The sequence below is a fragment of the Scomber scombrus genome, chromosome 7, assembly GCF_963691925.1.
Source record: "Scomber scombrus chromosome 7, fScoSco1.1, whole genome shotgun sequence".
NCBI lineage: Eukaryota > Metazoa > Chordata > Actinopteri > Scombriformes > Scombridae > Scomber > Scomber scombrus.
Window position 1 is genome coordinate 13,610,670 of NC_084976.1, and position 15,725 is coordinate 13,626,394.

Consider the following 15,725-nt stretch of genomic DNA (forward strand, 5'->3'; position numbering starts at 1 on the left):
TAAAAAGGAAAAAGGAACAGCTCGAATTGGAGACAGAACTTGCTGCATCTGATGCTATGTTGGCAGCTTTACAAGCTATGGATGGACAAAGGCGCTCTCAGGCAACAGATGGTATGAACTCTTATTTTGAAAGGGAAAAAAGGAAACTGGCACCACAAACACTCAACCCATTGGCCAAGGAGTATGAGCCTGCAGCCTTTGAAACACAAAAGCAAGTGGATTGGTCAATGCAACAAAATCAAAGGCACTCAATAGATATGCAAACAAAACACAATAAAAAAATGTCATCTGTGGAAACATCACAAAGGTTGCTGCATGATCAAACAGCTGCTTGGGTGACACAAAACGGACAACATTTGAATCATGGACAAAATGATCAGACTCCACTTGGTGATATTGTGAGTATTATGTGCAAACAAAATGAAATCACAGCCTCTTTGGTGAACCAACAACGCCTGCTCTCTCTGCCACCACGTGACATACCTGTCTTTGAGGGAGATCCATTTCAATACAAAGCCTTCATAAAATCATTTGAACAAGGTGTGGAGGACAAAGCAAGTAAGGCTGACTGCTTGTATTACCTGGAACAGTTCACCAGAGGGCAACCTAGGGAACTAGTACAAAGTTGTCAACACATGGATCCTGAACGTGGATTCATTGTGGCTAAAGCTCTGCTTCAGGAACATTTTGGTAATGAGTATAAGATTGCTAATGCATATATTGAAAAAGGTTTAACCTGGCCAGCAATAAAATCAGAGGATGTTAAATCATTGCAAGCCTATGGTTTGTTTCTACGTGGATGCTGTAATGTGATGGAAGAGCTTCCTCATATGCAGGAAATGGACATGCCAAGCAATATGAAAACAGTGGTCTGTAAATTGCCATATAAATATCGTGAAAGGTGGAGAGCTGTTGCTCACGATATAATGGAAAAATACAATCAAAGGGCACATTTTGTTGATGTTGTTGCATTTTTGGAGAAACAAGTGAGGATCCTTTCTGATCCAATTTTTGGAAATCTTGAACCACTTGTACCACAGAATGTAACTGCTTCAAAACCCTGCAACAAATTCAAAATGCAAACAAACTCATTCAGAGGGAAAGGAAGTAGTTTTGCCACTACAGTAATGCCTGTCAACTCATCTGAAGAAAATGCTCACACAAGCAATGCAAAGAGACAGGACATATTGTATTGTTCTTGCTGTACACGTGCTCACCTCTTGGAGAAATGCCAACAGTTCCAACGTAAAAAGCATAGAGAAAAGATCCGGTTCATAAAGGAAAAAGGAATATGCTTTGGTTGTTTAAAGGTTGGACACATAAGCCGTGACTGTAAGAAACGCTTGGTCTGTGAGGTTTGTGAACAACAACATCCCACTGCACTTCATATTCCAAAGACCAATGTTGAGTCGCAACGTACATCGGAGCCACCTGAGGAAAATCCATCAACTTTTTCCCAGGTATGTGGACGCACAGGGGCCGGTAATGACCGTTGCATACTCTCCATTGTCCCAGTGCAGGTCAAATCTACAAAAGGAAATTAAATCATTCACACATACGCATTCTTAGACCCTGGGAGTACAGCCACATTTTGCACTGAGCATCTTATGCAGCGATTGAACATCACAGGAAAAAGAACAAATTTTCTTTTGAAAACGATGGGACAGGAAAAGGTTGTTCCCACTTTTGCTGTGTCTGGAATGGAGGTTGCAGATCTTGCAGGAAAAAGTTTTTTCCCTTTGCCTGAAGTTCTCACACAGAAGGAGATGCCAGTCACTCCAGACAACATGGTGACTGCTGCTGATTTGGAAAGGTGGCCTTATTTGTCCAAGGTTCACATCTTTTCCATAAAGGCCAATGTGGACCTACTGATAGGAACCAATGCTCCCAGGTTATTGGAACCATGGGAAGTGGTGAACAGTTGTGGACACGGTCCATACGCTATAAGAACAGTGTTGGGCTGGGTTATAAATGGGCCTTTAAATGGAAAATGCAGTAATGAAATGAAGCCTTCCTCTGTTGTGGTGAATCGTATTTCAGTGTCTAATTTGGAAATCATGCTGAACAATCAGTATAAGCATGATTTTAATGCAAAGGATACTTGGACTCAGGAAAAGGTTTATGAGCAACCCAGAATTTCACAAAGAATATTCAAGTTGTCTAAATGATGTCATTGAAAAGGGCTATGCAGAAAAGGTGCCTCTGGAACAGACGCAAGGCAGACCAGGAAAGGTGTGGTACATACCCCACCACGGTGTCTATCATCCCAAAAAGGGTTCTCTTCGAGTGGTGTTGGATGGTGGAGCCACATATCAAGGCACGTCATTGAACAGCGAACTGTTGCAAGGGCCAAATCTTACCAGTTCACTGCTTGGAGTCCTCACTCGTTTCAGACAGGAACCTGTGGCATGTATGGGTGACATTCAGGCAATGTTTTATCAGGTGAAGGTGGCAGAAGAAGACAGAGACTTTCTGCGCTTTCTCTGGTGGCCGGAGGGAGACCTCAGCAAAGAACTAGCAGTCTACAGGATGACAGTGCACATGTTTGGGGCCGTGTCCTCACCCAGTTGCGCTAGCTATGCGCTAAGGAAAACTGCTGATGATAATAGCTTGGACTTTTCTGCAGAAACTGTTCAAGCTGTTAAGCAAAACTTTTATGTGGATGACTGTTTGCTGAGTTTGAGCTCTGAGAAGGCAGCAAAACAACGAGTCAAAGAGCTTAGCGCTCTGTGTAAGAGAGGTGGATTTGTCTTGGAGAAGTGGGTGAGTAACAGTCGTTCAGTGCTGCAGACCATTGCTGAAGATCAGAGGGCAAAGGATCTAAAAGAGCTTGATCTGGATAGAGACAAACTTCCCATTGAGAGAGCTCTGGGTCTGCTCTGGTGCGTAGAGTCAGACTCATTTAAGTTCAAGATGGAATTCAAACAGCAGTCTCTAACCCGACGGGGGATGTTGTCTACAACCAGCTCTGTATATGATCCTCTGGGATTTCTGTCGCCAGTCACTCTGTCTGCTAAGATGCTACAACAGGAGCTCTGTAGAAGAAACTGTGGATGGGATGATGCAATACCACCAGACATCTTGAAGCAATGGGAAACGTGGTTACAGGATGTCACGCTGTTGTCATCATTCAAAGCTGAACGCTGTTTAAAGCCGGAAAACTTTGGTGACCCCATATGTAGCCAACTGCATCACTTTGCAGACGCCAGCAAAGATGGCTATGGCACTGTAAGTTACATCAGGCTGAAGAACTCCAGAGGTGAGGATCATGTTACGTTCCTTCTGGGCAAAGCCAGAGTCACACCTTTAAAGGCTGTAACAATCCCAAGATTGGAATTGACTGCTGCCGTCCTAGCTGCCAGAGTGGATACCATGCTAAAGGCCGAGCTTCAAATCCAGCTGGATGAGTCTGTGTTTTGGACGGACAGCACGTCAGTGTTGAAATACATCAATAATGAAGATCGGCGATTTCACACGTTTGTGGCAAATAGGATCTCAGCCATACGAGAAATCTCAAGCCCTGATCAATGGAGACATATTGGCACCAAAGACAATCCGGCCGATGTTGCATCACGGGGGATGAAAGTGTCAGAGTTTCTAAAAAATCATAGCTGGCTGCAGGGACCCAGTTTTCTTTGGAAGTCTGAGGCAGATTGGCCAGTAAGTAATCATGATGTCAGGATGGATTCTGATGATCCAGAGGTCAGGAAGGAGGCCTATATGAATGTCACTGTTCATGATGCACTGAATGCTACTGATCATCTCATAAGTTACTTTTCATGTTGGAGAAGACTTAAAGTGGCAGTGGCTTGGTTCCTAAGGTTGAAAGGTCATCTGTTGGAGCTCAGTCGTCAGCGAAAGGCCTCTGGACCGCAGACTGGTCAAGTGGGAGGAAAAAGAGCTACTGTTAAACAGCAGAGCAGTGTCCTTACACCAAAGGATTTGGACGAGGCTGAGCTAGCTGTCATTTGCTACTGTCAGCAGCAAAGGTTTGCACTTGAAATTTCCTCACTGTTGTCTGAGAAGCACACAGTAAGCAAACAAAGTTCCATTTACAAGCTGGACCCCATTTTGGAAAATGGACTCTTAAGAGTGGGAGGGAGATTAAGCAAAGGAGCGATGCCGTCAGAGGAAAAACATCCCCTCATCCTTTCTAAGGAGCAGCATATCTCCAAGCTTCTTCTCAGGAACGTGCACCAACTACTGGGACACAGTGGGCGGAACCATACACTATCTACACTCAGGAAGAAATACTGGATAACTAATGCCAATGCGGCTGTGAGGAAGATCATATCCCAGTGCAGTTATTGCAGACGCCTTAATGGCAGGGCCATGGAACAGAAGATGGCGGATCTTCCTAAGGAGAGAATTGTTCCAGATCTGCCTCCGTTCACAAACGTCAGAGTTGATTATTTTGGACCTGTGGGGATAAAAAGAGGGAGAGCAACTTGCAAGAGGTATGGAGTGTTATTCACCTGTATGGCCAGCCGAGCAGTTCATCTAGAAGTGGCAAACTCGTTGGAAACAGACGCTTGCATTAATGCAATACGACGCTTTATCAGCAGGAGAGGTCAAGTCATTCACATCCGATCTGACAATGGAACAAATTTTATTGGAGCAGAGAGAGAACTACGTGAGGCTGTTGGTGAGCTGAATCATGAGCGCATTCAAGGAGCTTTAATGTCAGCAGGAGTTAAATGGAGCTTCAATCCTCCAGCCGGGTCTCATCATGGCGGAGTTTGGGAACGTATGATACGCATAGTCAGGCGTGTTCTCAACTCAGTTTTACACCAGCAGACCCTTGATGATGATGGGCTTCACACAGTCCTGTGTGAGGTTGAAGCTATTCTGAATGATCGTCCTATCACACAGCTGTCTGACGACCCAAATGACTTGGAACCGCTCACTCCCAACCATCTTCTTCTTCTGAAGGGAAAACCAGCCTTACCACCAGAACTTTTCAAATCGTCTGACATGTATGTGAAGCGGCGCTGGAGACAAGCTCAGTACATTTCAGATTTGTTTTGGAAGCGTTGGATCCGGGAATATCTGCCCCTATTGCAAGAAAGACAGAAGTGGAATCAGAGGAAACAGAGTCTGGCTGTTGGAGATGTTGTTGCCATTATGGATCCCTCAGCCCCTCGTGGTTCCTGGCTTCTTGGGAAAGTGTTGGAGATTTTTCCTGATGCAAAGGGCATGGTGCGTTCTGTGAAGCTACAGACTAAAAACAGTGTTATTGAGAGACCTGTGACCAAACTTTGCCTGGTACAAGAAGTGTAAATTTGCATTTTCATATACTCATATCGTGCTCTTATTATTATTGTCTGTATTGAATTGCCATGTCTGCCGGCCATGACAATTAGAGGCCGGAATGTAAGAGCAGATTTGATGTTAATTGTCTTGTGTGTCATGGTCTGATTATGATTGGCGGGTCAGCCTATATAATGTGTAACCTTTTGGGGGCTCGTCAGGTGTTTTCCAACCGGAAGAGGGAAAACAGTTTTTGACCGCTTCTCTGCGCTTCTCTGCGCTGCGCACGGTATGCTTCATGCGGATATGTACACCAGAGATAATGTATGACTTAAAGCATAAGATGTCAAATGAATGGAATTGTTTGCATCTATACGAAAAAGCAACTGGACTCTCATTCATCCGTTATGCAAAATCAAAGCGTGTCAAGAAGTTTCCTGTTGAAATGCCTCAGTAGCTTAAAGCATTGGCTTAGCTTCTACACATTAACTTTTGGGACAAAAGAGTGAGTTCTCAAATGTTGCAACATTTATAACTTGGCTATGACATAACACGTATAGTACTGTTAAATTATCAAAGAGGTCTGTCTTGCGTTCAGTAAAAATTAGGTTTTTATGAAGAGTAAACGTCCTTGAGCGGGAATTTCTGACTTCAAAAAAATCTTTCAAAGCAGCAGCTCTGCCAATTTTTTCCCCTCTTCAAAAATGTCAAAATGTAATAATAGGCTACTGTACTGTAAATGTCTCCGGATTAGGGCTTCAGCCACATAAGCAAATGGCAAATGCAACTGAAAACTAAATTCACGTTATTCTTGAAACCTCATACATTTTTTAAATGGGTGGTGATTACAAACAGCAATTGGCCCACACCAAAGATCAGATTAACAAGATGACAGAGTAATTACATCATGAAAAACCCTCTAGACCTGTTTCACTGACATAAATACAGGTTCAACTTTATGGACTCAACTCAGTTGGGTGTAAAAGTGCAATTTTCTGGGGGATAATATGAACTTATAGGTGTGTGAACCTCTGTATAGTCTATAACAAAGGATCGTATGCAATAGGTGGTGTGATCTCTTCTGGATGGCACCAAATGACACATACACACACACAAAAACAGACGAGTACACACATGCAAAGAACAGAACTGCTGACTCTTTCCCTGCGCTGCACTCTTAAAAACACATTCACACCCATCACTCACACAGTCACAGCTAAGCACACCGTCACCTACACACTCAAACAACACAAATTGTGCTCATGAGGCAGGAGAGGCTTTCTGTAGCACAACTGCACATGTCAAAACATGCACTGTAACTGAACTGTACGATCAAAGACAATTTCAACATCCTTTCTGGCTGCTCTTCGCTGGCACAAGTTATATTCCCACATTCTGCTTTAATGGCAATCAATCATTCACGCTACACACCACACAGTGAAATGCAGACACACGGATATCATTTATAGGTGTAATAGTTGCTCTGCTCTGAGATTTATGGGGATGCTTATAACATAACCTGACAGATCCTGCAGATGGATTAAGCCTACGACTACAACAGGCTACGACTCTTTTACAATCACCAAGCAGCCTAAACTGGGTCGGTTCAGACAGGACATAAGAATCAGTGCTGTCTGCTTATCTGTCATCAAATGGATTATCTTTAAAATAAATAAAATATCCACCAGATTATTCAGTCTAGAGATTAAAGATAACTCTCCAGTGAAAAGGCTGATGGACGATGGCTTAAAGGATAGGTTCACAATTTTGTCTGTCTTAAAACTACAGTCAAGTTCCTCATATTCAGGTGCAGAACCTCATTTTAGCTTCATATAAACTTTGCAAAACAACAGTCAGGCAACTGACTATTGACAGACTTGAAAAACTGTGAACGTATGCTTTAAGAGCAAGCTGGTCTCGTATAAATAGGTTTCCCACAGTATGTGCAGCATTAACTGATGATGACTGGATGTATGGAGGAGGAATGGTTGGCCTGGCCATCAATAATTCTGCTTTTATGTTTTCAACTGCTTTTGTTCTCCCACAAGAGAGGGAAGCAGGATACTAAAACCTCCACAGCCCAGGAAAAACAGCTTCTGCTTTAATTTAGATGAAAAGGTATCCTAATAAATTAAATCAAGCTAAATGAGACAGGTGCAGCATGTAAAAGCCTCCTCTTTACAGAAAGCCATGGATTCTTATGTTGTTATGTTTCTGCCTGTACCGTCCTCTCATTATGGCTCATTTAACTACAACTGATGATCCGGAGAGGCCTGCAGACCAACATGTCAAAAGAATAATTATACTGTCATTAAACTCGGCCTCAGAGTGATGCTGTATTCCTCAAAATTTAACTTTGGGTTGAGTGGAAAATAGAGCTGCAGATTAAATGTATTAAAGAAAATGGTCTGAGGTGCACACCCAAGTCCTTAAGGTCGTGTAAAGTCAACAGACTACAGAACACATGACTTGTTCAGATGTCAAATTTTGATGCATTAGGACCTTTAGTAGTGCAACATAATGCAATGTTGAAAGAACTGGACATAATGTTCCATGAGACCTGGCTGTGTACACAATAATCCATTTAAACATGCTAAGTCAACAGCTCATGTTCATGTTAGCTCAAAGGGATTGACTCAAAGTACTGATCTCACAGTAAAGCATGTCATTTAAATAATAGCATCATGAGTATTATGTGATGTCAGACTGTATATACGGTATGTCAATAGATCATGTCAACTTTAGGAGGGAAGCTGCCTGACCTGGATATTCACTCAGCATAGTTGTTCAGTCAGCATATCTAACTCAGCCTGAGTGGTATCCATTGAGATGTGGCTGTAGGATAGCCAGGGTTTTCCCTGCTAGGTGGGCTGTTGATCACTCTCTTGGGCCAGGCAGCCACTTTTATATATCAAACCTGACGGAGGTTTATATGGAGGGATGTGGGGGATTTTCTCTTTAATTATTTAACACAGTACCTGAGTGATTTCATAGTATAGCAGATTTCTAAATATAACAAAAATGACTCAATTTTTACATGACAGCCAGAGCTAAAATGTCAACAATTCAAAATGCATTGGTTTTACCTACCATAGCACACAGCCATTGTATTGCATTAACATAGTTTGGATTTCTACTGACACTTGTAATGTATGAAAAACAATATTCTCCTTCATTTAGCAACCCTAAGTTAAAAAACAGACCAATTTTGTTGCTCTAAATTGTGTGATGTCTCATAATGTTATTTATGCAAACACGCCAGTCCTCAGCTAATTGACTCCTATAAAACGCACACTGAAACTGTAACTAGGTCTGACACTATATGCAATTGTCTCATATAACATCTGTTCTGTTTGTACAGGATCCTAACAGTGACCTTTGTAGACCAACAAATGATAACATTACTTACTTTACTTATCAGGGCTTTCATTACAGAATATCATTAGATTCCAGCTAATCTCTGCTAGTTCAAACAAGGAAAGTTCAAACGACTTACAGTAAAGCTTCCCAGTCAATTACCTGGTATGTTAACCTTACTACTGTAATAACCAAAGACATTCCACTAGTGATCCGTGAGTCATGTGGAGACGTGAGGATCCCCTCTCAGGCAGAGAAACCAGCTAATATACAGTAAGCCAGGCATTATCAGTTTAGTCTAAACAACAGTAACACAGAGAGATTCTGTGAATTGAGCAATGTTGCATTTTAGTTCTTCTGAATTTAACTTTTACAGATGACTGCTGTTACTGTGGAGAGAAGGAGACAGAGGCACAATGACAGAATACGCACAGGACGGAGTGGAATATTTTTGATTTTACTAACAGCATTGACTTTGTCACAAATACTCTCCCATATGTCGGTTTTTCTGGTAATAATATAAGTCAATATTTGTTAACCTCTTCCACAAGAACAATTTCTACTCATCCAAACTCTCCATTAAAACATGCAAAATATTCATTTAAATACTGCTGTCTCCACCCTGTTGCACCTGTTTTCATTTACGCAGTTATTCTTAGTAGATCACCCGCAAAACGCACGCAAACGAAGTGCGCAATCTATTGCACTGTGCACGCAATTTAGTACCCTTTATTTGGGATCTTAGTAAATCAGGCCCATAGTCTTTATTGTTTTAAACTGAGGTGTTAACTAGCCTTGAAAAGACTCATGGAACCAATAAGCAGCATTGTCTGTCTGCCTCTTCTTCTCTCACACAAACACTAACACACACTGATGCCGTAATACATGATACACAAACATTAAATCTGCAGTGAGGAACTTTTGCACATAAATGAACGACCGCTACATTCAAACCCTTACCACAATGGGGTCACACAATGCTGATTAAACCTATCACCGCCAGATATATCTCTGTATTTCACAGAATACCAGAGTTTTTTTATTATATAGTGTTGAGTTTGACATTTCTGCACTGGCCAGATAAATGCATGGGTGCAAACTTCCACCAGCTGAAGCAGCTAACTTCTGGTTAGCTCTTCGCTAACTTGATAAATTTCACTGTGCAACTATTCTAAACTTTCCAAAGGTTATTGAACTATATGGATCAAATTCTGATAGACAAATGATTTATTTCACGAAGGTTGTATGACGCTCAAAACTATTTATCCACAATGTTACAGTTACGACGGTGGCGACAGAGAAGACTAGAGGAGCCTATGATGTAAGTGCGTGTCAACAGGGTTTTTTAAATTACTTTCACTGCCAGAAGGAGGAGATAAAAGTCTTGCACTCCAGCTTTAAACAGACATACATCCACATAGACAAACACTAGTGCCCATATTACCCATAAAGCTTTTTAACTGCTGACAGTTCAGTTGGAGATTCAGGTGTGTTGTGCTAGTAGCGGTTCACATAGGCTTGAGCTGCTAGCCTCAAGCAGAGAGGAGTGGAGGTCTGGCAAACCCACTTCTTTCTAACACCACACCAAGATTTTTTTTTTTTTTTTTAATTTTCCAGGTTGTCATCTTCAGACTTTCCCTCTGGAGCCACAAAAGCCTTTATGCAGAAGTACTTCCAAAGACCTGTAAGCAGGTTCTGAAAATTGGTGCACTTCCCCTTTAAGTAAACTGCGATTCAATCAGGAAACACATATTTGAAATTACAGTTACTTAATTTCTTGTTAAATTCACTGTCAAATTCAACAGAAGTGGGACTAGAGAAGTACACATTCGACCACAGGTGGTTGGTGGTTTGAACCCTAGACTGGAACAGAAGCACAGCAGTTCCTTCCTCATTACTACTACCTAGGTGTTCTTGAGCAAGGCACACAACACACAGCTTCACCAGGATAGGTTGCTCAGGATTAATATAGTTTTGAAAAAGTGTCTGGATTAATTATTTACAATAATTCCTAACAGTGGACAATGCTTTAAAGACCTCGTAAAACATTACCTTCTCTGTTGCTTAAGAACCGCTGACAAAACAACAGTCTGAAATGACTTCCTGTGGTTTGTTTATTGGACTGTATGCTGATTTGACAATTGACATTATCAGAGATCAATGTTTGAGCAAGTGCTGTTTATTTTTATATTAGAAAAACATGTAAAACTGGCTAAAGAGACGAGCACTTGATGAAACATATCGGACAGTCAAGTAGTATAAACAGTGTGTGTGGTTTCTGCATATATAAAGATCTGCAGACTTTTAACGCTATGAAAAACAGTCTAGTCTTGACCTTCAAAGGTAATAAAGTGATATCATCAAAAATCTTAAAACGAGTCTGACCATGTTCCCACTGTGCTGCTTTACCAGCTGTTAAAACAATTTGTTTTAGATATTTAATGTCAATTATCTCAGCTTCAAACTTTTACATCCACCTTTGTCAAACAGAATTTAATTTACATTACAATAAGGGCAAGAAATGAAACATCATGTATGTGAACTACAACCTGTTCATCTCTCAGTCTGAGAGAAAATGTCCTGTCCATTTAAAAAAGAGCTTTTAAAGGTTAAATCCAGGTCTTAAAAGGTCAACTACATCTTTGTAACATAAGAAACTCCTAATGTTGGAGTGTACAACCACGAAAAGGTTCAAAGTAGTATTTGGTGGATGAGCCGTGGCTAACATCTAATGAAGCCAAATTCCTAAAAACCTAAATTGGGATGTCCAATTAATTTATTCAGCTGTAGCTTTAATTAAATTTTTAAAAAATCTTATTCTGTTCAGCTGTGTTATTAACTTTGTTGTGTTTGTTGTTGTTGTTTTTTCAGAGAAAGCAACTTGCACATTTGTGTACTTTTACAAAAACAAGCAACAGCAGATGGGAGATATCTGCACTTAGACTGGGAGATGGTTGTGTTTATGTTATAGGACTGTTCCTTACACCATCAGTGTAATTGTGAAGCAACTCAAGTTAGCAAGAAAGCAACAATCAGAGCAAGCTTGAGGGGTTTTGTTTTGTGTGTGTGTGTGTGTGTGTGTGTGTGTGTGTGTGTGTGTGTGTGTGTGTGTGTGTGTGTGTGTGTGTGTGTGTGTGTGTGTGTGTGTGTGTGTGTGTGTGTGTGTGTGTGTGTGTGTGTGTGTGTGTGTGTGTGTGTGTGTGTATGTCCTGGGCTGCACCATGGTGATTACATAAACACATAGCTTTGAGAGCTGAGACGACAGATGTCTCCCCTTGGACTGTTTCTTCCTCTTATGCAACTGCTATGTGTGCATGGTGTGCATGTGTGTGTTTATGTGTCTGTGTGTGTGTTATCTAGAAAGAGACAAATAGGGCTCTGTTTATAGGAGTGTGTCACTGTGTATGTCTGAGGCGAGATACAGAAATATATGTTGCTCATGTTACAAAGAGGTGGCAGGATGTGTGAGTTTGGGAAGAGGGGTCAAGCTGTGTGTTTTTTACCAAAAAAAACCCCAACCCCAAAAAGTGCACGTATAGATGCCACTGAGACCACCAGAAAAAGAGAGAGCCTTTGGTGTTTCTATAGAAACAATTAGTCTCATCACTAGTGGAAAAACAGCATCATGGTCACAAAGCTGATAACAAACAAAAACATATTGCTTTTGAGGATGTCATATTAGTGGCATCTGCCCTCATCTAAATCCAGCCTGTCACTGGACAAACACTATGAATCATCTCTTGTCAAGAAACATCCGATATACTTTGATTTGCCTCAGCCTGCAAAGTTTTTAACATATCAGTGAAACCAACACTACATAAAGACTATTTTCATAAAGAGACTGACAAGCATGAATATGAAATACAGCAGTAAAAGACATGTTACAAAACACATTATGAAAAAGGAATTATTTGTCAATATGTAACATTATCCATATTAAATAATAATCTTCATTTTTTTTTATGCATTTTGTTTGTAACAACAAATGCAATCCCTAAAATCCCACCACATGTTTAATGAATGAAACCAGCTAACTATGAATATTCTCACCACGACACAAAAGAATGTGCATTACTTTACACTGCAACGCTAAAATATGACAGAAATCCCGCCAATGGAATCTATGACTCCATCCGTTCATGGTTTGTGCTTGTGTGTGTACATACTTCTCATAGATCCTCTGCCCCCTCATGAAGACCTTGGCTTCGCTATCCAATGGGAAAGTGCCGTCGTCTTTGCGGAATCGGTAAAACAGCTTCAAGTCTTTGAACTCTCGGTGCTCGTCACAGACTGACAACAGACAAACATTCACAAAAAATAAAATGGTTTTAGTTTTAATGGATTATCACCTGCATGAATTGGGCTGGGCAATTTATCGATATATCAATATTGTGATATGAGAGTAGATATCGTCTTAGATTTTGGATATCATAATATTATAATATGAGATAAGTTTTGTCCTCCTGATTTAAAAGCCTCATACAGTAGAGTGGTGTAATTTTTTTAACTTAGTTGTTCGAAATGTTCTATTATTTGCATTTACCCACTTAGTCATTACATCCACATCACTGATGATTATATATCAAAAGTCTCATTGTGTAAATATTTTTGAACACACCTATAGTAATCCCTACAATATTGTTGCAATATCAATATCAAGTTATTTGGTATAAAAATATTGTGATATTTTCATCATATCACCGAGCCCTAGCATGAAAAACCAAGTAGTAAGAGAGAAACATGGATTATCTGTGACAAAAGGACAGAAGAAGAAGAGTTTGTTACTCGCTGCCTGCCAAGAACCAGAGCCCGGTTCTGCCCAACATGTAGGGGCCTTTAAGTTACTCAAGAAGAAAGAACTTTTTCCCTGATGGTAGGTAACGTGAGTTATGCTGCGGGTAGAATTTGTAGTATTCATTATTTAGGTAACTTTGAGGAATTGAACATTTACTTTTCAGCTTAAAAATCAATTTACTTTCATGTTATCCAACTGCTGGGGCCAAATTGACTATGAGACATGGAGAGTCATCTACTGAGAGGCACTGATCGTTCCCAGAAAATGTCAAGATAGAAAGAAAGAAAGACGGAGATGAACAGAAGGGGAGAGAGACCCCTGCCATTACAAGAAATAGAAAACACATCTCAAGCACATACATGATTACTTCTACACACATGATATATGCACAGGCAAACAAACAGCTCTTACCATGGTGAATTATGCTCTGGTCTAAAAGTTTCTGCATGATCTTGATGGCCATGTCTCTGTCTGAGGCCTCCTTGTGTTCAATCAGCCAATCAATCAGCTCCTTGGCGACAAAACAGTTTGGGTAAGTCCGCAGGTGGTGCCGCCGGTCCTTGATTACCTTCCCCTCGTGGAGCCGCAGCCTGGGGCACAGGAAGTAGCAAAAAGAGGAGAAAATAACAGGAGAATCATTCAGTGTTTACTTTTTTTAATTAGACCACAATGTTTTTTAATGTGAGGTAGATGCTTGTGTGTAAGATGCAATTACGAGAAATACAAGCTAATATTATCCCCCCAAAGAAATCATATAAGCATACATTTACATAGTAAACTTGATAATAATAAAATGACAATAATTAATAAATAAAAAAGGTTGGAAATGAAAATAAAGGACCATCAGCACTCTACATTACATGGTATGTTGACAGATCATGTTTAAAATAGGATAAACTATTAAAAGGATAAAGCCATTAAGACCATTAAAAGGATATGTCAAGTTTATTCTATTTTTTTCTTTGAGCAAACTAATTCCATGAAAAAAATAAACCAACGATGTCCATCTCTAACTATTTTCTGACTGTCCTACTTTTTGTCTCTCAGCTCCTCACCCAGAAAACAGGGCTCAAATATGAAGTTTCACTTTCAAAAAAAAGTTAGGTAATTTCCAAAATGAATTTTTTATAAGCAGACATTACGTAAACAAAAAGAAGTTAATAGTGCTTGTTGGGACTATTTTCAGCTGCTGATTAATATGTATTTGATACCATAGTGAGTATTTACAGCTCATGATAAATAACAGTGTCATTCAGTGTTCATCGTAGTGAAGGAACATGTTACCCAGTGCAACAGTGTGGCTCACTGGTGGGTTTTTAATCACTTTTGGAGAATGATGGAGCTCTACGGCACAGATGAATAAACTATACTAGAATACTAGTAATAAAATGATAGGATATTGCCAGCAGATTGTCGACTAGGAAATGTAGATTTTTAGCCCCAGAAAACAACTGCTTTTGCTGACTAAAGCTAACTGATGCGTGTGGCTCGTTCATGTCGGCTTTGTTCTACTTTTGGTTTATTATTTTTCATGTCCACAAAAAAAATGCATCTGTGGATTAATTAAAATAAAGGTAATGACAAATATTTCAACTTGTAAAAAGGTGGCAGCCTACACGTTCTGTGTTAGTTACTGATGTGAGCCGTTTATAATAAATTAGTCTAAAAGAAAACTGTCATGTAGTATTTGGAAACGTGATTCATCTAAAGAACACAGTATCACACTCATGACTTGACAAACCTCATGCTTCTATAGATGGCCTAAATGCTGGTTTCACATCATCAAGGTGACCTCAAGTTGAACTCGAGCATTGTGAAACAGCCCACTACAGCCTTAGCCAGGCTTCCTGCAGCTAGCTAGTTCCACTGCATGCTGAGTCTGTGTGCAGCTGGATAGCATCACTCTGGATTAGCTATGACAGCCGGAGCTCAAGTCTGCCCAGCGAGACCCACACACTGTTCTGCCAAGACTCGAGATGAGCAAACAACTTTCTCACTCCCTTCCAAACAGGGATAGCATCATGGATAATGCTCTTCACAGTCTAATCTACCAAAAAATCATCTCAAATGCAGCTTAGAGCAAAGTCAGCCACCTTGCTGTTTAATTTTAGGAGGCTCAGGTGTCAAACTGATTTGGGTTTAGTTGATCTTACACTGTGAGTCTGGAACTAGTACTTGGACCACTAAACAATAGGCAGGAGTCTCTGCCTCTGATGATGACAGCAAGGATGCCGGGTTCCGGGCTGAAAACAATTACACTCCACATGGTACTGAAGAAAAGTTCCTTGTGCATCAACGTAACAAACTGTCTATTCACAACAAT

At 40.5% G+C, this 15,725-nt stretch overlaps 1 protein-coding gene across 2 annotated transcripts in view; it reads right to left on the bottom strand.

The window, feature by feature from the left end:
• The window catches only part of deptor (DEP domain containing MTOR-interacting protein), a 37,865-nt gene that overhangs the window by 19,631 nt on the left and 2,509 nt on the right, over nucleotides 1-15,725 (bottom strand). For both annotated transcript variants that reach the window (XM_062422362.1, XM_062422361.1), the window contains exons 3-4: nucleotides 13,814-13,992; nucleotides 12,774-12,897 (exon numbers count right to left, since the gene is read on the bottom strand). In XM_062422362.1, the coding sequence (XP_062278346.1) occupies nucleotides 12,774-12,897; nucleotides 13,814-13,992 (303 nt within the window). The remainder of the gene's footprint in view (nucleotides 1-12,773; nucleotides 12,898-13,813; nucleotides 13,993-15,725) is intronic.